We start from the raw sequence: 22,428 nt of genomic DNA on the forward strand, positions 1-22,428 counted from the left end.
CTAAGATTTAATTTTTAGTTACAAAAAAATAAAAAAAAAATTATTTTAAAAATCCAAAATTTTGAAAAAAATTAATACTTAAATTTTATTATTTTTCTAATAATTTTATTTATTTACTTTTTGTTTAAATTTTTAATTAATTTATGGTCTCAACAGAGAAAAAACAAGTAAGTTTTCAGAAGATTTTTCCAACATTTTTTATTTAGAGCAAAATTTTCTTTTATTGAATTTACGTCAAAATTAAATTTAATGAATTAGGAAAAAAAATCTTTCAAAAATAATGTAAAATGACAGCTTAAGTAATAAAATTGACAGATGTCAAAAATTTTAATATTTTCTTTATTTTGAAGCATTTTATATGGAGCCTTGATGCCACATAATTTTAACAAAAAAATATCAAAAATATTTTTTTAAAATAAATTTAAACTGAAAAATATTTAAATTAAAAGTTTTGACGTCTGTCATTTTTTTCTTCTGTCAAATTTTTTTTTTAATTGAAAAAGCTATCAAATTTGTGAAAAATCTGTTGAAGTTACGAATTAAAAATAAATAATTCAAAATTTTTTAAAAAAGTTTAGAAACAGAAAAAAAATAAAAAAAAATTGACGTTTTTAAATTGACAGATGACAGTTGATGCATTTGTTGTCATTTTGTCTTTTCTTATCATTTTGAGTGTCAAAGCGGGATTCAAGTGCAAGACCTCTGTTTTTTTTACTTGTTTATAAGCTACATGATATTATGCCCTTAGTATAAAAGCTTATACTTTTGTATTTAATAGTCAGTGTCAAAATACAAGCCTTAATTGTTAGTTAGTTAATGTGCTGTAATTACAATGTCAAAATTTTTAATTAAATTTTTACACTTTTTTAATAACAATGTGACTTGAGCCTTTTTAAATTTTAATTATAAAAATTCATTAATTTATTTTTTTTATTTATTCATTAATATTTATTAAAAATTTTGACAGCTGTCATTTTTTTAAATGTCATATTTTTCAATTTTTTTTTTGGTTTAATTCATTTATTTATATTTAAAAAAAATACTAAATTTTTCACATCTTAAAAATTTTTAATTAAATTTTTTAAATAAATCTGGTTTAAAATTAAAATTTTTCTTTAAAAAGTTCATTTTTTTCAATATTTTCCAATTCATTTAAAAACACTGGTTAAAAATCTCATTAAAAATTTCTAAAAACAAAAAATTACCAATCTAAATTATTATTTTTGGCTACTTTAAATGGAATACTATTTTCTGAGTAAAATTGGCTAAACCACGTTCGATAAGCCTTCACTTGACGATCTTCCTTTATCAGAATCGGATTATCGACGAATTTCTTGCTGTTCCAAACCATAATGTCACGTTCAAACTACAAACGGATCAAAAAATTAAAATTTTTAATTTTTCTCGAATTAATTTGAATTTTCTCACCTGAATACATTCGCCAAGCAAGATAAATTTCGCAAATGGAGCCAAATACCACGGCGAATAAAAGCGATGAACGACTTTTTGCACCAATGGCTCGACTGGCGTCACGGTTTGAAGACACACGAGTCTTCCGTAGTTTGTGGAGAACAAAAGTTGAACGTATCCCGGGCCAATTTGTTTCGTTGTGATGTTCAATTCGCACACTTCGGTCTTGTTGAAGAGGCGAATCGAGTGTTTAAGAGCGACATCAGCGATATGGGAGTGTTTTTCCGAGGGTTGCCATGCTGCATGCCAAATATGTTGAACGAATGAGGACCAAATTGAACTGAAAATATTAAAAATTATTTTTTTTAATGAAATTTCAAATTTTGCATTGGGGCAAAAATTTAAGAATTTGCATTGGGGCAAATTTTAATTAAATTGTGCATTGGGTAAAAATTTTTAAAATTTGCATTGGGGCAAAATTTTAGAATGTGTTTTGGGGCAGAAATTTCATAGGGAAAATTTTTAAAATTTAAAATTACGCTTGGGAAAAAATTTCAAAATGTGCATTGGGAAAAATTTTCATTGGAAAAAATTTGTGCATTGGGCAAAATTCTGGAATTTTGTATTGGGACAAATTTAAAAATTGTGCATTGGGGCAAAATTAAGATTTTGCTTTGGGAAAATTTTAAATTGTTTGGGGCAAAAAAATTTTAGAATTTGCATTGGGAAAAATTTTAAAATATGCATAGGGAAAATTTTTTAGAATATTTATTTGGACAAAATTTTAAAAATTACGCATTGGACAAAAATTTAAAATTTGCATTGGGTAAAAATTTTAAATGTGAATTCGGGCAAAATTCTGAATTTTGCATTGGGACAATTTTAAAAATTATGCATTGGGGCAAAATTAAGATTTTGCTCTGGGTAAAAATTTTAAAATGTGCATTGGGACAAAATTTTCAAATGTTCATTGGGGAAAAATTTAAAAATAAGAAAATTTTGAAAAAAAATCTCACCGAGTTGTCCTCAAATCCACTCCAGACACAATCGAAGGTCCATGAACGGCATTCAAATGACTGACATCCGCCCCATTTTCGGGAATTTCTTGAATATGACAACTCACATAATACTCATTTCGTCCCTGAAACTTCCATTTACCACTTTCAATCTCATCAATCACCGGAATTTCCCATGGCTCTGCATTTTCCGCATGATTCCACACAAAAATCCATCCGTTCGTCTCCTTGGAAATGTAAGTTTTTGTCTTTGGCAGCTTCGGCACGGGACTTTTGCTGTAAGGAATATTCACACATTCACCATCCGTGCCTCGAATCGCCCATCGATGAAACGGACACTCAATGCAATCGCCACGAACGGTACCTCCAACGCCCAAATTCGCTCCCATATGCGGGCAATAAGCGTCAATTACGTGCACAAGTCCTTCTTCCGATCGAAAAACGGCAAAATTCTTGCCCAGAGAATTTACGCTCGTCGCTTGTCCTTTTTTCAGTTGCGACGATTCCATGAGACAAAACCAGCCATTCGGGAAAGGCGAAGGAATTCGATCGCCAATTGAGCGCAAACGACGAGCCCGAGCAACGAGAGTTTTTTGGAAATTTTTCGAACGAGTTTTTTCTGTTTCCTGATGAAATCCAACGTCGGTCAAATCTTTCGTGATCGAAAGTGGATAGTAAAAAATTACGAATAAAATTAAACCAAGTAGCACGAAAAACGCGTAAAAAATCCAATTTTCCGTGAAATTTGTTAAAAGGACTTCGTCGACGTTCGTTCGGTTACGCAGAAGTTCAAATCCGTCGATGCTGAGTTCGCGTGCACTTAAAACCGTCTTCAAAATAATATCCATGATGATCGGGAGTCACATCTATCGTCGCTGAAAATCAAATGAAAACTGAGTAAGTTCTACGACTGCACACGATAAATTTTGATAAGTTTGAATTCATTTCTTCTGCTATAAATCACACAAACAACACACGGAAAGTGAATTAGGTTTTGAGCTAAACAGTGAAAAAAAAATAGTTGAAAATGCTGATGGGACAGTTTTGGTGTAATATGAACTATTTTCAGGTTCTTTGGTATTTATTGAGAGGTGAAGAGTCTTAAAAATGATTTTTCAGCTAAAATAATTAAGAAATTTTTTAAAATAAAGGAAATGGTAAGTTTAAAATAAATATTTTACCTTTTAAGTAGAAATATTTTAATTTAATGAATTTTTAAAGAGTTAAAAATTTACAAAAAAAAAAAATAAAATAAAAACATCTAAAAAAAAAAAAAAATTTTGAAAAAAAAATTTTTAAAGCCCATAAAAAATCTTGAAAAAAAAAAAATTTTATTAAATTTATTAAAACTATTTTTATAATTTAATAGAATTTTTAAACAAAAAAAAAATAATTTTTTAAATATAATTTCAATTTTTTTTAAAATAAAAAATTAAATATTATAAAAAAAGTTTAAAAAAAAAATTTGTAACTTTCAAAATTTGAAAAAAAATTTTTAATTTTAAAGTATTTAGAATTTAAAATTATTATTTCAAATTTGATAACTTAAAAAAATAAAAAAAAATAAATTTTAAAAAATTAAAATTTTTATTTTTCTCAAAATTTTCTATTTTCTAAGCTATAGTTTTATAATTTAATAGAATTTTTAAATAGAAAAAAAAATTTTTTAAATATAATTTCAATTTTTTTAAAATAAAAAATTAAATAATATTGAAAAATTTTAATTAAAAAAAAATTTTGTCATTTTGTATGAAAAAAAAATTTTTTTTTATTTTGCCCCCCCCAATTCAAAATTTTGAAAAAAAAATTTTCTAACATTCCATTAACAGTCCATAAAAAATTATTAAATTATATTAAAATAGCTTAAATAAAAAAAAAATAGAATTTAAAATAATAATTTGGTAATAATTTTAACTTTTAGAGTTTTTTGAAATTTATTTTTAATACTTTAAAAAAAATAAATTTCAAAAAATTAAAATTTTTATTTTTTTTTTTCAAAATTTTCTATTTAAGCTCTTTTTATAATTTAATAGAACTTTTAAATAGAAAGAAAGAATTTTTTAATATAGAATTTAAATTTTTAAAATTAAAAAAGTAAATTTAATTTATGAAGATAAAGAATTTTTTAGATGATGTTTTCAAATTTTTTTAAGAAATTTTAATCACAGTTAAAAAAAAGTTTTTATTATTTAAAATTTAAAAAAGTAAGCAAAAGTAGGACTTTCATCTCTCAAAATTATTTTTAGACTGAAGCTTAAAATTTCTATAAGATTTTGAAAAATATAAAATACTTACTTAATATTAATAAAAAATATCTAATTTTTATCAAAAAAAGTTAAAAAATTATTTGTTTGAAAATTAGAAAAATTTAAGAAAAATTTTAAAATAGAAGGCTGACACAAAATTTTTTGAAAAATGTTTAAAATTTGTAAATTTAATTACGAAAATTTGAAATAACATTTAAATATTTTTTTAATTTAAAAAATTCTAAATTAAAAGTTTAAAGTGAAGAATTATGAGCCTTGTTAAAAAAACTTAAAGCCTATTTTAAAAAAAAAATTCATTCAAAAAACGTTTCAGACTTAAGTTAGCTAGAATAATTCACAAAAAAATTGTTTGTCTCGAAACCAAACTCCATTAACTTCCAAACTTTTTCACGTAACTCTATCTTTCATGTCTCATCGAACGAAATTACAATGCCAGGATATGCACATATTTTATTTAAACTAAACTAAAATTTCGTCGATTGTATAAATAAACCAAACCAACTATCTTATCGTCTCTATCTATGTTACCCACTTTTTTGTGTGTTTCTGTGTACAGAACATGCCACAGATAAAAATGTTCTAATAGACACGACGAGTACATTAGAAAATGTTTCCAAGTGCGACTTTTTTTGTGTAATAACGGTATGATTAATCATATTCTAGGTTGGCATGTACTTGCTGGTTCAATTGCACTCGCCGCGTTCTCTGACATCGTTCGTGCGAACTTAAGTACTCGCGTTCCGTTGATTAGAGCTTTTTTGCATTTTTCGCTCTTATTTAAACGAAACCGCTGAAATCGAAAACACTTTCTTCGGTGAAAAAAAAGTAAGAAATCAAGAAAGGAGAGAAAGAAAGAAAAAAAAAATATTTTCAATTTCATCACAACTCGACGATGTTGCATAACTGTTACTGGCTCGCTGTTTGACATTCAGATTTTATGAGAGTTTACAGTTACTTTTTGTTAGTACGTAAGAAATTTGAGGTAGGAAGGCGATAAAGATATTCTGGATTAAAAAATAAAAATGTCTTCATTAAACCACATTTTATTGAAGCAAAATTATCTTTCGAGATCTTTTCAATCAGACTGAGGTAATAAAATTTTAAATATTTGCTTATTACTTTCTTTCGTTCTGCTAGATATACTGGGATGATAACGCAAAATGACCAACGAAACACAGCTGACTATTTTATTTAATTAAACCGGATTTCCAATAAAATTGACGCCAGACTGACTTGTGCCAAAAACTTTATTACTCATACGACCTCACATGATCTTGTGGATTTTTTTTACTGATAAAAAAATTAAAGGTGAGAATTGAGATTTATTTATAGTTTTTCTAATTTTTTTTATTAATTTCAGAACAATTTTTGAGCTTGGAGTCTGAAGAAAAATTTAGGCTAATACAACAATGAAAATTGTTTCAGTTCTTATCTCATAGAATTTTTCATAGCAAAGCTTGATGATCTGATTTTTGCTAAAAGTAAGCAAAAAAAAAACAAAGGAAGTGGATATCAAATAGAAAAAGAGAAAATTTGAAAGTGATTAGAATCATATTTAATTATTTTGTGCTGTACCAAAATTTATTAAGTTCATCGTATAAGTACATCTTATAAGCCAGATGCAGAACTATGTAGATCGAGCTCATGAAAACTGAGGTTATTATAAATCATTTCATTCAGCTAAAATAATTTTAACAGAGTGGATCCCTTTTAAAAGGTTACTAGCCATAAATTTCAAGGTCAAAAAACTTCAAGGAAAACCCGATTAAACTTCGATTGGAAGAAGTGGATTGGATACGAAAATCGATCTTATTTGCCAACTCAAACACAAAAAACTCTCATACTGCAATTCATTGGAAGATTATGTTAACAAAATTATTTCTGCTGCGAAAAAATTGACAGCAGGCTTCAAAATAACTGATGAATGGGATGGTTGCAGGATTTTCAAAAAAATATTATCCGATTATAACAAGCAAAACATATTAAGATAAGAACATAAGAACTCCTCTAATATAAACGAGTTTTTAAATCAAAATCTAATCGACAACTGAGATCTGAATCACTAACTCATAGTCTACATTTAACATGTGCTATATTTTTTTCAACTTTAAAGCCTGTAAAAAATGCAGATTGAAATTATTTAAGAACATCCAAACTGTTTCAAATATCAATATGATGGAAAAAACGATCATTGATAAAAATAACTAGGAAATGCATAAATAAAAAGCAGGATACATAAAAAAAGCAACTGGGACTGTTAAAACGCAAGGATAAATTTGGTTACGATTTTCTCAATTTTTCAAGATTTCTTTAATCTGTTTGAAAAAAATCGCTAAAAATTATATTTATATTTTTTTAAAACGATTAAAAATCTATAACAAATCTAAGTAGGATAACACATGAAAAACTTTCGAAAATTGCATCAGCCTATTTTGACCTAATTAGATCAATTACTTTAAAACAAAAAAAGCGCTTCAAAACAAAAATAAAAAAATATCCGTTAAATAATGCTTTCCAAAAAAGGCAACCAAAAAAGCTATTCCCAGAATCAACTAAATGAACTGATTACGAACTTATCAAAAAAATATCTACCTAGACATAAACAACTTAGATAACAGTACATTATTTTACAAACACGCGCAACACCGCCATTCACAAAAAAAAATAAACCTTTTCCCGCTAAACTCTAAAACCAAAATAAAACAAAACTCTAAACTTTGTTTACTACCAAGCGATATTTTTCAACTGAAATCCATTGATGTCACACGCCTTAATTTACTTTCTCTCCTATTTATCATTTCGATAAAGTGTTAGGTCGTAAACACATAATGATTATTTTTTTTGTCATATTCTACAAAGCAACGGTATATGAGTTTAGGAAGTCGAACGATTTAATTGGAATTTTGTTTACGTCTGAAATAATTTTTTTTATCATATTACATCAAAAAATCATTATCATTGACACATTTTTGTGTCTTTCCTCTGTCTTATTTATTTTTTTTGAATACCCATTTTTATGGTTATTATTCAATAATAAAAAAAACCTGCATTCGACCTAATTTTTAAAAAAAATTTTTGGGAAGAATTTTAATAATATTAAAATGACGTCGTTGTCATATATTTTTTATTAAACCAGGCACGATCGCACAGCGATAATTTTTCTTTAAAGAAATAGTTCAAGTAACAGTACTTTATTTGTTTATATTTATTAAACGCAAAACCAGAATGGAGCAGAATGTGAAAAAATATTCTTCGCTCTCGAGAATTCTTGAATAATAATTTTACTTTCTAATACATTGAACTTCAGAAAGAAACAAACAAAAAAATATTGCGCATGCAAAAAATGACAAATGATTTAACGGGACTTTTTTTTTCTTAAGAACTTTTTGAAAAAAATTAAATCCCTCTCACATCTCTGAAACACCTTTGTTTAACCTTGACATTCAGCATTACTTAATACTTGAAAAGTGCGTAAACGACGCGTTTCTACGAGTGTATTTGCAATTTCTGGTTTTCCGTACATTACATTTCACCGAGCAGGCTGTCTTCCTTACTTACTTACGGCAAAAAAAAAAAAACAACCGAAGGCTTATACAAGTTAAACAGGTTCGTCTCTAACTTACTGACAAAAAAAAATACATTGAAGTCACTTGCTCTTCTTACATGCGTGAAAGGAAAAAAAAACTTGTACATTAAAAAAAAGTAAACACTCGTAAAAAAAAACACCGGTAAATATTCTTACATAAATTAAAATTTAAATTTTTTTGTCGTTCAAGTAAAAGTCATTCAACTTCACTTTCTTTGTGCCTTTTTCTGCGACTTTCATGCCGCCGCTGATGTTAAGAATGTTAAGAGGCTTAAAATTAATGTTGAGATGTTGTTTTTTTTTATGTTGTTGTTGTCATCAAAAGAAGCTGTGACTAATCCAAAATGCGTTTCTTGCGTATTGCATAATCTGTTGAAAATGTTTAATAACTTGACCTACTTTGACAAATCTAGCGGTTTCTATAAACATATTGTTTGTTTCTTAGAACTGAACTGTTTTTTTATTTTTTAAGTGCACACGAGGTTCGATCATGAGGAAGCGGCGGAGTAAACAAATTACGTGGAATGTTTTGATTTGGTAAGAAGTACTTGATGCAACTTCTGGAACATTCACGAATGGAAGTTTTGAGTATTTTACAAGAAAGTTGTGGGTCAATGTGATGTTTATTGTGCCATTGAAGTCTTTTAAGGCAGAGATTTTTGTCAGTCGTTAACTTTTTTAAATTTTCGAGAAGAGTCTAGCTTATGTGAAGAGCCATTGTAGCAAAGGATTTTGGTAAGTTTTTAAAATTTTAACTTTATTGAAAGTTTTCTTTTAAGAATTTTTTTTTTCAGGAGGAGGAAAGGATCGAGGTAAGAACTTAAGCTATGTTACATGGTTGATTCGAAACGTTTTGATCTGTCAAAAGGTCAAAACTCATAATAAGCTTCTGAACTATAAGGATTCAATATAATTGATTAATTTTAGTTCAGAAGCTTATTGATGAGTTTTTACAGATCAGAACGTTTTGATTCGACCATAATAGCTTAAGTTGCTTACCTAGATCCTTCTGAATGGACTTTGGATAATTCCAAATCAAGATGCTTTCTTTTAAGAGAGCATGAGAGGATACTTATCGATATACTAACACGTAAAATTAAACAAAAATTTAATGGAGCCAGAAGATTCGAACAATTGATCGCAATCTCACCATGCGATTCATCGCAACGTTGGAAACGAATCGCCAAAACTGGAGGGAAATCACCGCGACCCTATGCCTCTGTAAAGGGGTGAAAAGGAATTAAGTCAAGAAGATTTTGGTTTCTAAGGTTGAAGCCTTAAACCTCGAATATTTTGTAGAACAAGATTCTTCAGTTATAAGCTAAAGTTTTAAGTTTTTAAAAGTATCAACAGCTTTAACTTCCAAGATTTTTTAAAATTCAAATCTACAAGAGAATTAATACAAAAAAAAAAACTTCAGAGCTCTGATCAAAGTTCTAATTGACAATTTTTTTCAACACTTACTTTACAATATCCGTCTTTCGGTATATTTATTTTTTGTTCGAGTCGACTTGATCAGCCTAGACAAACTGACTCGATTTTTTTTTTTATCGCTGAGTCACATCTTTTAGCATAAAAAATTAATTTAAATAAATTTGGATTGAAACCAAGATGTAGATCAATGTCTTCTAAATAAGACAAACTTTTAATTGTCGCACTTTTCTCTTCAATTCTTATCAAAATTCATTTTTTACAAAACGTGTCTCAAATTAAGAACTTTAAGTCATTGAAATAAGTTCTATTTATCATTGCTTATTCAAATGAACACACTGTAGATATAATAAAAAAAATCAGTTCATATCATATCAGCATTATCTGATTTCTTCTTTCCCTTTACGAAATTCTGGTTTTTTTCCAAACTTACATTGTAAGATCGTGCCTCTGTAAGTTTCGGTGTTTTCATTATCGATTATCAATCATCGTGCTACCATCCAGCACGTCCAGGTATACGAAAATAAATGTAAAATGTGGGAATACCGGATCAGATAAGTGACAGCACAGAGAGCAGACTACAACAACACTTTTAATAGTTTAAGCAGAAAAAAAAGTCGAGGAATAGTGCAAGTAATTTTTTTTTGTGCTCCAGAGATCTAGTTTAACCGGATGTTTTTATACACTTTTTTTTTTATAACTTATAAGTGTTATAAAAATGGTGCGCAATGATGTAACAACTTGTCCTTATAAACATACATCTTTCTATGTACATCTCGTTTACATCAGAGAGAAACAAGAAAGCAAAGTCAGGCAATTGCCGAGAGTTAGAAAAAGAACTTTTTTTTTCAAGGCAACAAGTTTTACAGAATTTTTTTCTACTTCTTCTGTATTTTTATTTTTTATCAATCACACCACTTTTTGTGTTTTGTTTATTTTTACTTTTTTTTTTAAATAATTTCTTTACATAAAAAAATGCATTTTCTCCAGATTTGCAAAAAAAAAGTAAATAAAGATAAATATTTGATAAAAAAAAGTCTAAATAAATATTTAAAATAAAATAAAAATTGTCAATGAATTTCTTGCTTGGTTTACAATTAATTCTATATAAACTCAAACACGTGTGTTACAAAAAAATTTTTTTTTACAGTTCAATAAAAAAAATAATTAATTACACGTCACATCGTAAGACACTTTTTCCAATTAAAAATTTCGAAATAAAATTCATTCTAAACCTAAATAAATAATATTAAAAAAAATAAGTATTTCTAAACTCTTTTCGTTTAATTGAACAAAAAATATTCAATTACTCGATTCCACATAAAAAAAAATCAGCATTTCACTTGATTTGTAAAAAAAAAAATAAATTGCACAAACAAAAATGGGTTATTTATTACTTGGTGTCAAATTTCCATTTTATTATTATTTTCTTTTTACTCATTAATTTATTTATAACAATAAAAAAATAAATCCAGTCCAAATGCATGAAAGAAATTAATTTGCAAAGAATGCTGACGTCAAAGAAAAAATGCGTCTTGCGGAAATCAATTTCTTTGAGGTATTCAAAGGAATTTGTCATTGCATTCTATTTTTAATATAAAAATATTTTTTTTTTGTAAATAAGAATATTCTTTTAATTATTATTTTTTAAATGAAGAAAGTTGAATTAAATTATGCAATTTTTTTAAAAGAATTTTTTTTTAAATTAAAATTGAGAAAGTTGAATAAAAATTCAAATTATGTCACTTTTTCTTTTAAAAGAATTTATTATTTTTAATAATTTTAATTGAGAAAATTGAATGAAATTCAGGTTATGTCATTTTTTTTTTCTTTTTAAAGAATTTATGAAAAGAATTTTTATATTTATTTTATTTTGAATAAAAAAAGTAGAAATATATTCGATTATGTAATTTTTTTAAAATAATTCTTTAGAAAGTTTTTTTTTTATTTTTATTTTATTAAAATTGAGAAAGTTGAATAAAAAATTTAAATTCTTTTAAATAATTTGAAAAGATTTTTTTAATTTTTTTCAAAAAAAAAAAAAAAAATTAAACAATGAACATTAACATAGGTCCAGGATGTGATTTCATTCAATAAAAAAATGCATTTCATTAATAAAAATTTCACTAGAACGTTCTTTGCACGTTTTTGAATTAAAAAAAAAATATTAGAAAAAATTATAAGAAGAACGTGGATGAAATCAGAAACTCTCAGACGTGTAAAATTACAAAAAGTCTCGTTCATTAGTTTTTGTCAAAGACGTCATTTTATCAAAAAACAATAAAATACGTAATAATTTTCGCTAAAAATGTGCCTCTTTTTTTTCGTCGACGTCACTCATGACGTTAAACGAAATAAAAAAAAAATTCGTTACAAAAAAAAAATTGATAAAAAAATCGTGTCACTGTCGCATACTTCATAACTCAACGAATAATTTTTATTTACACTCCAGACATATCTATTGACATTTTTTTGATAACGTGGTGCATGGTGCACTATTTTAATCCAATTTCAATAAAAAAAAATCGAACATTCCATTATTCAGATAAGAATTAAATAATAAATAAACTACTTACCTAAAAGATAATAAAAAGTGGGAAATTTTCACTTCCTTACTTCACTTCACAGAACAATTCACTTAAAATTCCGACAAAATTTTGTAATTGAATTGATGACCATTCGTCAACACTTTCGGCGTTACACTGATTCATAATTCTTGGTTCTTTTTATTTTTGTTCTTTTCAGAAAAAAAAAATTTTTTTTTGTCCTGTGGTCAAAAATATAAAGATCTTCCTTTTTTTCTGTGTTTGCTTAACTTCACTTTCTTCATTTCTTGTACACGGCGCGTTTCGTGTGCGATCGTCTTCGGCTTAACGACAGCTAACACATACAAACCGTAACACATATACAAACGAGGAAAGCCTATAAAATACCTAGCAATCGTTTAATGTTAATCAGTTTGAAGTTACTCGTCAATCAAGACAAATCGAAGAATTTTTTAAAAAATATTTAAAAAAAAATTATTTTTTTTAAAAAAAATTTCTTTGATTAAAATTAAATTAAAAAAGAATAATTAAATAAAAAAAAATTGTGAAAAAAAATTAAATAAATTTTTAATTTATTTAAAAAAATTAAATTTTGTGAAATTTTAAAAAAAAATTTTAATTAAAAAAAAAAAATAAATTTAAAAAAATGGTTTTCATAATGCCAGTGTTGATATTAATAATTGTGTGCTTGATGGCCACCAGTTACATCAAACTCCTGTACGAGTACAAGAGAAAAGTAAAATTGGAAAAATTTGTGAAAGCGAATAAAATGCAGCAGCAAGAAACGGCATCTTCTGCGGATCAGACAACCATTCAAATTTACGACCAAGCTCCGGGTCCCATGCCGTTGCCCGTTATAGGAAATTTAGCAGAATTAGGAAAATATGAAGTGCCCTTTGAAGGATTTACAGCACTTGCGAAAAAATACGGCGATGCTTACAGTTTGTTCTTGGGATCCACGAGATGTTTAGTGGTTAACAATTTGGAACTGATTCGAGAAGTTTTAAATCAAAATGGAAGATTTTTCGGAGGACGACCTGATTTTATTCGGTTTCATAAGTTATTTGGAGGAGACCGGAATAATTGTGAGTATTTATTTTTTTTTGATTTATTTTAAATAATTTAAAATTAATTAAAAAAGTGACGAAAGTGAACGAAAAATAATAAAAAAAAATTAATAAATTTTTGACAGTTTTAGTTTTATTTTAAATTTTTAATTGAATTCAATTTTTTTTCTCAGAATTTTTTTTTCATAAAAAAAGTGAAGTTGAATTTTAAATAATAAATTGATAAAAAAATATTAAAATTTTTAAATAAAAATGAAAAAATAATTTAATTTATATTTTTAAAATTTTTTAAACAAAAATTAAATTTTGCTCATTCAATTATTTTTTTTAAAATTTATCATTAAATTTATTTACATCTTATTCCAAATATTTTTCTTTATCTAAAAATTTTTCTGAATTTTTATTGTTCATTTTAGCTTGATTTTTAATTTTTTTTTATAAAAAAAATATTTTTGTGTATTTTTTTTACGAAAAAGATGTTTTAATTTTTTTTAATTATTTTTTACATTGGAAAATAAAATTCTAGAAATTTTTAATAATTTTAAATATTTTTCTCTTAAAAATTTAATTTTTTGTCAGATTTTTAGAATTTATGTTCAATCATATTAATTAAAATTTTTATGAATTCTTATATTTAAAAAAAATTGCTTCAAAAATGATTTTAATTTTTTTTTTTGTTTAAATAAATTAAAAAATTTCTTGTCAAGAAATTAGAATTAATTTTTATTAATTAAAAACTAAAAAAAATATTTTTTGTTAAAATCAAAAAAAAAGTATTTTTGACCTAAATGCTTTAAATTGATCAAAAATATTTTTAATCTGAAAATAAAAAAAAACTTAAAAAATTTCCTAAAAATTTAATTAAATAATTTCTTTAATTAATTAATTTTAATATTTTTAAAAATTTGTAAAAATAATTAAAAAATTAAAAATTGTTTAAAAATATTTTTAAAAATATGAAAAAATAATTTTAAAAAATTAAAAATAATTAAAAAACATGAAAAATAATTTAAAAATAAATGGAATTAAAAAAAAAATAAATTAATTGTCAAAAAGGAATTTTTAAAGAAATAATATCTTTTTGTACGAAAGAAAATTTTCCATAATAAAGAACAATAAATCGCTCATAAGATTCGTCGACCTCTGTAATAACGTGATCTCAAGTGATTAAATTAGTTGCATCAACGCATAATAAATCTCAATTACGCTAAATTTACATTGTTTGTAATCCAAGTTCAAGGTTGCTTTCAAAAACGGTGCTAAAAACCTCATTTTCAAAATATTTATTTATATTCCAAAACTTCCGCTGATAATTCGATTACGTCGTCACTTTTTCGTCACTTGCGAAACTTTTTTTCGTGCATTATCAGCAAAATTTACTCAAAAATTCCGCAATTAAAATTTAATTTTCTCTTTTTTGCAGCTCTCGCTCTCTGCGATTGGTCTCAACTGCAGCAAAAACGTCGAAATTTGGCGCGAAAACACTGCTCGCCGCGTGACGCCTCGACTTATCACCAAAAAATGAGCGAAGTTGGGTGCATGGAGGTGCGGGAAATGATGGCGCATCTCGACGCGACAATGGTCGAAGGCGAAGAATACAACATAAAACCACTTTTGATGCAAACTTGCTCGAATATGTTTTCGCAGTACATGTGCACGACGCGTTACGACTACGATGACGTCGATTTTCAGCGGATGGTGCGTTGTTTCGACGAGATTTTCTGGGAAATTAATCAGGGATATGCGGTAGATTTTTTGCCATGGCTCGCGCCTTTTTACATGCTTCACATGAGCAAACTCGTCGAATGGTCCTCGGAGATCCGGAAATTCATCTTGGCACGAATTATCGACAATCGCGAAGTGAATTTGGACAAAGACGAGCCGGAACGTGATTTTACGGATGCTTTGCTGAAAAGTTTGAAGGAAGACGAAACCGTGACTCGCGACACGATAATTTTCATGTTGGAAGATTTCCTTGGCGGACATTCGGCAATTGGGAATTTGGTCATGTTAGCACTCGGATACATCGCCAAAGACCCCAAAATTGGCAAACGGATCCAACAAGAGATCGATGAACATCTGAAAAATGGCGAAAATCAAATTTCCCTGAATGACATTGAAAAATTGAGTTTTACCGTGGCGACAATTTACGAAGTTTTGCGGTACTCCTCGTCGCCAATTGTGCCCCATGTGGCGACCGAAGACTGTCATGTCGCCGGTTTCGGTGTCACAAAAGGCACAATTGTCTTTATTAATAATTACGAGTTGAACACGAGCGAAAAATATTGGGACAATCCAAAAACTTTCAATCCTGAGAGATTTTTAGAGACAGTTTTCGATCCAAAAACGAACAAAGAAATCCAAACAGTTCGTAAAAATATTCCGCATTTCCTGCCATTTAGCATCGGGAAACGCACTTGCATCGGACAAAATCTCGTACGTGGCTTCAGTTTCATCATGCTGGCAAATATTCTGCAAAATTATGACGTTTCGTCGAAGAATTTGGATCAAATTAAGGTACAGCCAGCTTGTGTTGCCGTTCCGCCAGATACGTACAAACTCGTCTTGACACCGAGAAAATTCGCCTAAATTTAATTTTAGAGAAAAAAAATATTTCATAATTTAATTTATTTTCTGGTTTTAGTGAAAAAAAATAAAATAATAGAAAAATTGTATTTTTAGTTAAAAGAAACTTGAAAAAGACTGAAAAAAAAAGATTTAAAAAAAAACAAATTAATTTTGTTGATAAATTGCAAGATTATTTGGAAATTTGTTGAAATATGTAGAACAAAATAGCTTCTAATGATATTTATAGTTAAATATTTAGACGTAATTTAGTATTTTTTTGAGCCTTTGAATGAGCTTTGTTCGAATATTTAGTGAATAAGAAAAAATTTAGGTTTAATTTAGTTAAGAAAATGTCCTTACTTTACTGTTAAATAATAATATTTTTATATATTTCATGAAAAAATGTTTGTTTGATTTTTTATGCTTCCATTGCCTTTTTTATAAAACATTGAAAAATAAATAGAAAAAATATTAAAGGTAAGAAAAGTTGGTATTTTGCTTATTTTTTAATTTTTACTTAAATTTATTTTTTAATAAATTCTATTTAAAAATGCTTCATTTATTATATTTTAATTATTTCAATTTATAAAATAAATTATTTAAAAAAAAATTTGATAGTTTTTAATAAATTTTTATTAAAAAAAAAATAAAATATTTAAGTCAAAGGGATTTTGTGAGTAAATTTTCTAATTAATGCTCAAAATTATATATTTTTTATTATTTAATAAAATTTTAATTTAAATTTTAAAATTTCAATAAAATAAATTTTTATTTAAATTATTCTAAATTACAATTTTTTTCCCCTGATATGTTGGATTTCAAAATTGTTTTTAATCAAAAATATTATTTTATGAGATTATTGAGATTATTTAAATAAAATTAAAAAAAAATAATAAAAATATTAAATTTATTATTTTTTAATTTTATTTTTTTATTTTATTTATGAGAGAAAAAAGAAGTAATTTTAAAACTTTGAAAAAAATAAAATAAAATATGAAAATCTTAAAGATAATAATTGTAAAAAATATAAAAATTTATCGGTTTAAAAAAAATAAAATTTTAAACCAAATTTTCAGAAATTAAATATTTTTTATTTATTTTGATATCGTGAATTATTTATTTTACATAAAAGAAAAATTAAAGAAAAATAAAAGAAAAAATAATTAAAAATTTTAGGAATTTCATTAAAATCAATAAATATTAAAATATTCTTATCATAATTTTTAAAAATAAATATATTATTTAAAAACATTTAATTTTCATTAAAATTTTAAATTGAAGATTGAAATTAAAAAAATAATTAAATTAAAATAAATTATTATTATTATTTTCTTTTAAATTTTAGAATTTTTTCATATGTTTAAAATATTTGCAAGATATTTAAATAAATAAATTTAATAAATAAAAATAAATAATAAATACATAAAATTAAAAAATATTAAAATTGCCAAATATAAATTTTTAATTTAATTTTATTTTATTTTTGTTTTAATTTTTGAGAGAAAAAAGTGAATTTTTTCAACATAATTTTAAATCTTTGAAAAAAAATATGAAAATCCTAAAGATTAAAAAAAATAATAAGAAATAACGAAAAATCGTTTTACATAAATGTAATAATTGTATAAAATATAAAAATTTATCGGTTTAAAAAAAATAAAATTTTTAACCAAATTTTCAAAAATTAAAAATTTTTAATTTTTTTTTTATAAAAGATTATTATTTTAATTATTTTACATAAAAGAAAATAATTAAAAATGTTAGAAATTTTAATAAAATTAATAAATATTGAAATAAATATATTTTTAAAAAACTTTAATTTTCATTTAAAATTTTAAATTGAAAAAAAGTTTTAAGTAAAATGTCTTAGTTCTTAATTAAAAAAAAATAATTAAATTAAAATATTTTTTTTTTGCAAAATTTTAGAATTTTTTTTTCATATGTTTTAGATATTTGCAAGATATTTAAATAAATAAATTTAATAATATTTAATAAATAAAAATACATAAAAAAACAAAATAAAAATTTTCGAAGAAATTTTGACTTCTTTATTTGGTATTCTATATTTTTTTGAAGCAATTTATTATTAAAATACCTTTAAGTTGTTCCGGAAATACCTTAAATCATTAAATCAAAATAGAAAAAGTACCAAATTTTTGCAAACTCATTGTTGACTACGCATTTCGTTTAATTAAAGTAAATCATAAAAGCAAATATTTAGGATTTTCCAAGAATTCACGTCAATAAACGATGAGAAAAGAAACAATTACTTAGATAAATTGACACATTGAACATTTTTACCATTAACCAACTAGCGTCATTCAGTCTGGCATTCACTTGACTTTGAACTTCTAAACAATTTTAGAGAACAAAAAAAAAATTTAATTTTTTTTCGGGACTTCCCATCTAGTTAGTGACGCATTTTGTTCTGATTTAAAAAAAAATAACAGTCTTTATTACATAAAAAAAATAATTATTTAACAAAAAAAGACGAAATTTCATGTCCTAACATTGACATTGTCCAACGAGTCTGACTGGAATGTTAAATTGGATTGCCCTTCGGCGATGACGAGTTTCTTCGTGAAATATTTGTTAAAAATGTACACTCGCAGGCGGTACATCCAAAAGACGACGGTGTGCAAAAACACGATAAAAATGACAATGACGCACATCACGGGCAGCACGACATCCAAACGGCTCCAATCGATGACCTCGTAAATGTACGGATTGCCTTCCGGATCGACGCCGCCTGCCAAATAATAAATCAGCGTGAAAATCCCGTAAATGACGAGGGCAAGAAGGGGCCAAGCGACGTGCATAATTCGCACGGGATGCGCAACGACGACAAAATCGATCAGCATGAACACCGAGTTGCAGAGATGCGTGAAGAAATTCGTCAAATCGAGCGCTTTTTCGGGCGTGTGAATGACAGTCCAGTACATCAAGGTGATCAAAAGGGACAAAATGAAGCTCGTGTTGTGGGTGATCCAGTAAATTTTGAAAATTGTCGGCATTTCGGACGTTTTCATGTCTTGATCTAGAAAAAAATTTTGGTTCAAAATTAATTTAAAATTCTATTTTTAACAAATTCAACTCTCACCTGCTAGATGAAAATGCCAAATTGTCGCTAAAATAGCTCCGAGTAACGTACAAAGCATGCATAGAATGATGCCAATGTCCGTTAAATATATAAAATAATATCCGATCGCATGATGGTAGATATTGATGTGCGCATAAAGCGAATATGTGACGATGGAAATGAAGAAAATTGCGATTGCCCAACGGTAGAGCAGGAAAATGTTGCTTTTCGTGCAATCTTGCCACTGAAAAAAAATTTAAAAAAATAATTAATTTATTAAAAATTAAATAAAAATTAAAAATACCTAAAATAAAAAATAAATTTAGTAAATATTTTAATTTAAATTAATTTAATTAAATTTTTTTTATTTATTAATTAATTTTTTTTTAATATTTTTATCAGTTAAAAATTATTGAAAAGTGTCGAATTTGCATTAAAATTATCAATTTTTGATTTCGCGGTGAAATTTAATTTTATTTCCGTGTTCTTTTTTTTCGACCTGTGAATGATTGGAGGTAATCTGCTGTCAAATTGATTAAATGAAGATTAATTTTGTTTTAAATCTTAAATTATTTTCGCACTTTGGAATTTTTGCAACTTTGTGATACTTTGTATTAATTAATAAATTAGTAGAATAGGAAATGAATTGATGTGCATTGAAATTAAAGTTGATCAAACACTATTTTTTGTCGTAAAATTAAATTTTATTTAAAATGCAGGTGAGTTTTATGATTTTTTTTAGCCTTAAGATAATTTGAAGAAAAAATAAATAAATATTTTATAGAAATTTTTTAATTGATTAGAATATTCTACAAGAAAATATTTTATTTTTTTGCACATTTTAAATAATTTTTTTAAAATAAAACTAATTTTTATTGAAGTTAAGGCAATTTTTTAAAATTTTCTTATTCGTTTTAAATATTAAGTGAAATTATATTCATTTTGATTATTAAAATGATTATCTTTTAAATTTTCTTCAAAATTCTAAAAATTAATTATTAAATTATTTTATTACACTTTTATGAGAATATTTAAAAATTTTACTTTTTTTATTAGACTTTTCACATTTGTTTAAATTTTTTTTTAAAATAAAACTAATTTACTAAAAGTTAAAAATTTTTTAAAAAAAATTCTAAAAAAATATAAATTTAAAAAAATAAAAAATTAAAGCTTAATTTTTTTTATAAATTAAGAATTAATTCTTATTTTTAAAAATTAAATTAAAAATAATTTTTAAAATTTAAAAAAAAATAAAAGATGACAAAAATTCGAAATTTATTTAAAAAATGTAATAAAATTTTATTTATTTAATAAAAGTTGAGAATTTTTTTTTTTTTTGTATTGTTTAGTAGATTTTATTTAAAGTAAAGAAAAAAATTTTTTTATATGCAAAATCATTTACAATCTTTAAGTTTTAACATTAAAAATTTTTTTTTATTTTGTTTTTAAATTTTTTTTTAAAAAAAATATTTTTAATTTTATCTAATTAAAAGTTTTTTTCTTTTTAAATAAAATTATTTTTTTAATTAAATATTTATCAAATAAATATTTTAATATTCTAAAAAAATCAATCAGAAATTAAATCTGTAAAAAAATTAATTAATTGTAAAAAATAATTCAATTTTAAAAATTTTCCATTGCGTCACAATGTCAAACTTTATCTAATCAAAAATCCATCTGTTTTAGCTTTTATCTCCTTTTCTATCAATTTTGTTAATTTTTTGCTTAGTAATTGTCTAAAATAGCGATTATTTTTATTTTGCCGAATAATTATTGTTTATCTGAATTATCATAAATAATCGATGAGAAAAATTATTAAAATTTATATTCAAAATTAGAACATTTACTACGAGAAATTTTTTCATTTATTAAATTTAATTAATTTAATTTTAATTCAATAAAATTTTAAATTAATTTAATTTAAATTAAATAAAATTTTAATTTATATTTTTAAATTAAAAAAAAATAAATATATATTATTTTTTTTAAAATGCAATAATAAACAAAAGTCACCTTTAAAAAAAATTATTTAAAAATATCATCAAAAATTCATTAGATCTTATCACAAAAAATGACAGTTAATTACCGGAACAAATTTTCGAGACACTTTATCACAAAAATCTATCTTACCTGTGACTTCACAAATTCATCCGGCGAATGATGATCAAATCCACAATTATCAAGAGACGTTTCCGCCGCACAAGTTTTAAAACATCCTCTTTTAGGCATTTTTTTTAAATTATTTTTCAACTATTTTTAGTAAAAAAAATCACAATAATTCAATTTTTTATCCAAATAAATTCTCTAAAAATTAATTTTTTACTATTTTCAGTCATCAAAACACCTGATTGCCTCTACGTATTGTTTATTTATATTTTTTTGTGTTGTTGTAACAAAATTGTATCTCTTTCTACACGTAACTGAGTGCCCATGAACCGGTTTCCTATATGGGTGCTTTGCGTAAAAACTTAATTTTCTCAACAATTGTCAATTAATTTTGCACTTTAAAGTTTACTGAAGCAAATTTTTCTCGTTCTAGGCGCAAAATCCACACAAAACTGGTCGAATTACGTCCATTGAGACACAGTTTTTGAGTTAAAATGACAACATTACGTACTTCCGTAGATCAGTACTCGACGTACGAGCGCTACGGACGAGCGGTGAACTGAATAGCGTTTGTGTCTACGGAATGTCTACAAATTGCATAATCTTTTCACTTTTTATTGTGTGTTAAATATATCGGGGTTTGAATGCAATCTCCTTGCCTTAATTCAATTTATTTAATTTTTTTATTTTTTTAGCATCACGTTCTATTTTTTATCGTATGCGGAAGATATTCGTGATAAGAGAGGATCAAAGATTTATTTTACACAAAAATAAATTTGTAACTGACCGCGCGCCAAACGAACATCTTATCACAACAAGAGCCAACGAATTACTACTGAATGAGTTGCGTTTTTATTTATTACGAGGCACGGCCGTATTTGTATCTTTTTTTTGCTCACGAATATAAGTTCACGGAATGATAATGTACTACGATCGAGAGCTTTTTTTGCAGTAAATACTTATAATTTATTGATTACGATCAAGCGGCGCGCAATCTCTCACGATGCTCTCACGAATACTCAGATACTCAGTGATGGAATTGTTCTGAGGCGCTTTGAGGTAAAATTCTTAAAATCTAATAAATTAATTAATTTTTATAAAATTTTAAAATTTTATTTAACTTGAGATTTAAACTTGATTTTAAGTTAAAAGAATAAAAAAATTTATAAAAAATATTTCTTTTGATTTGATCAAAAATTATAAAATAACTAAAATTTATGATAGAAAATCTCAGGAAAAAAAGTTTTTTTAAATTAGAAAAAAATTCTTTCTCAATTTAATTAAATTTTAAAAAAATTGAATAAAGTCAAAATGTTTTTTTGTATTGAAATATCATAATATAAAATTTTTGCTAT

General features: G+C 25.1%; 3 protein-coding genes across 3 annotated transcripts; 1 reads left to right on the forward strand and 2 right to left on the reverse strand.

The window, feature by feature from the left end:
* Positions 1 to 1,028: 1,028 nt before the first annotated feature.
* Positions 1,029 to 12,359, reverse strand: LOC134833541 (cholesterol 7-desaturase nvd). Its single transcript, XM_063847884.1, has 4 exons — positions 12,287 to 12,359; positions 2,427 to 3,301; positions 1,429 to 1,750; positions 1,029 to 1,366 (listed from the first exon to the last, which is right to left on the reverse strand). The coding sequence occupies exons 2-4, from the start codon at positions 3,272 to 3,274 to the stop codon at positions 1,202 to 1,204; spliced, it is 1,335 nt and encodes a 444-aa protein (XP_063703954.1). The 5' UTR covers positions 3,275 to 3,301; positions 12,287 to 12,359; the 3' UTR covers positions 1,029 to 1,201.
* A 450-nt stretch (positions 12,360 to 12,809) lies between these two features.
* Positions 12,810 to 16,074, forward strand: LOC134833540 (cytochrome P450 307a1-like). The gene is made up of 2 exons (XM_063847883.1): positions 12,810 to 13,341; positions 14,747 to 16,074. The coding sequence occupies exons 1-2, from the start codon at positions 12,903 to 12,905 to the stop codon at positions 15,910 to 15,912; spliced, it is 1,605 nt and encodes a 534-aa protein (XP_063703953.1). The 5' UTR covers positions 12,810 to 12,902; the 3' UTR covers positions 15,913 to 16,074.
* A 2,072-nt stretch (positions 16,075 to 18,146) lies between these two features.
* Positions 18,147 to 21,875, reverse strand: LOC134834283 (protein rolling stone-like). The gene is made up of 3 exons (XM_063848886.1): positions 21,098 to 21,875; positions 18,989 to 19,211; positions 18,147 to 18,925 (listed from the first exon to the last, which is right to left on the reverse strand). The coding sequence occupies exons 1-3, from the start codon at positions 21,194 to 21,196 to the stop codon at positions 18,387 to 18,389; spliced, it is 861 nt and encodes a 286-aa protein (XP_063704956.1). The 5' UTR covers positions 21,197 to 21,875; the 3' UTR covers positions 18,147 to 18,386.
* Between the last annotated feature and the right edge of the window lie 553 nt (positions 21,876 to 22,428).

The sequence above is a fragment of the Culicoides brevitarsis genome, chromosome 3 (genome assembly GCF_036172545.1).
Source record: "Culicoides brevitarsis isolate CSIRO-B50_1 chromosome 3, AGI_CSIRO_Cbre_v1, whole genome shotgun sequence".
NCBI classification, from domain to species: Eukaryota; Metazoa; Arthropoda; class Insecta; order Diptera; family Ceratopogonidae; genus Culicoides; species Culicoides brevitarsis.

Bases quoted from the DNA above. Each gene is read 5' to 3' on its own strand.
- LOC134833541 (XM_063847884.1), bottom strand. From the start codon at position 3,274: ATGGATATTATTTTGAAGACGGTTTTAAGTGCACGCGAACTCAGCATC. The intron at 1,751-2,426 runs GTGAGATTTTTT...TAATATTTTCAG, and splicing joins GTGGATTTGAGGACAACTCG to TTCAATTTGGTCCTCATTCG. The intron at 1,367-1,428 runs GTGAGAAAATTC...ATCCGTTTGTAG, and splicing joins TGCTTGGCGAATGTATTCAG to TTTGAACGTGACATTATGGT.
- LOC134833540 (XM_063847883.1), top strand. From the start codon at position 12,903: ATGGTTTTCATAATGCCAGTGTTGATATTAATAATTGTGTGCTTGATG. The intron at 13,342-14,746 runs GTGAGTATTTAT...TCTTTTTTGCAG, and splicing joins TGGAGGAGACCGGAATAATT to CTCTCGCTCTCTGCGATTGG.
- LOC134834283 (XM_063848886.1), bottom strand. From the start codon at position 21,196: ATGCCTAAAAGAGGATGTTTTAAAACTTGTGCGGCGGAAACGTCTCTT. The intron at 19,212-21,097 runs GTAAGATAGATT...ATTTTTTTTCAG, and splicing joins ATGAATTTGTGAAGTCACAG to TGGCAAGATTGCACGAAAAG. The intron at 18,926-18,988 runs GTGAGAGTTGAA...ATTTTTTTCTAG, and splicing joins TTGGCATTTTCATCTAGCAG to ATCAAGACATGAAAACGTCC.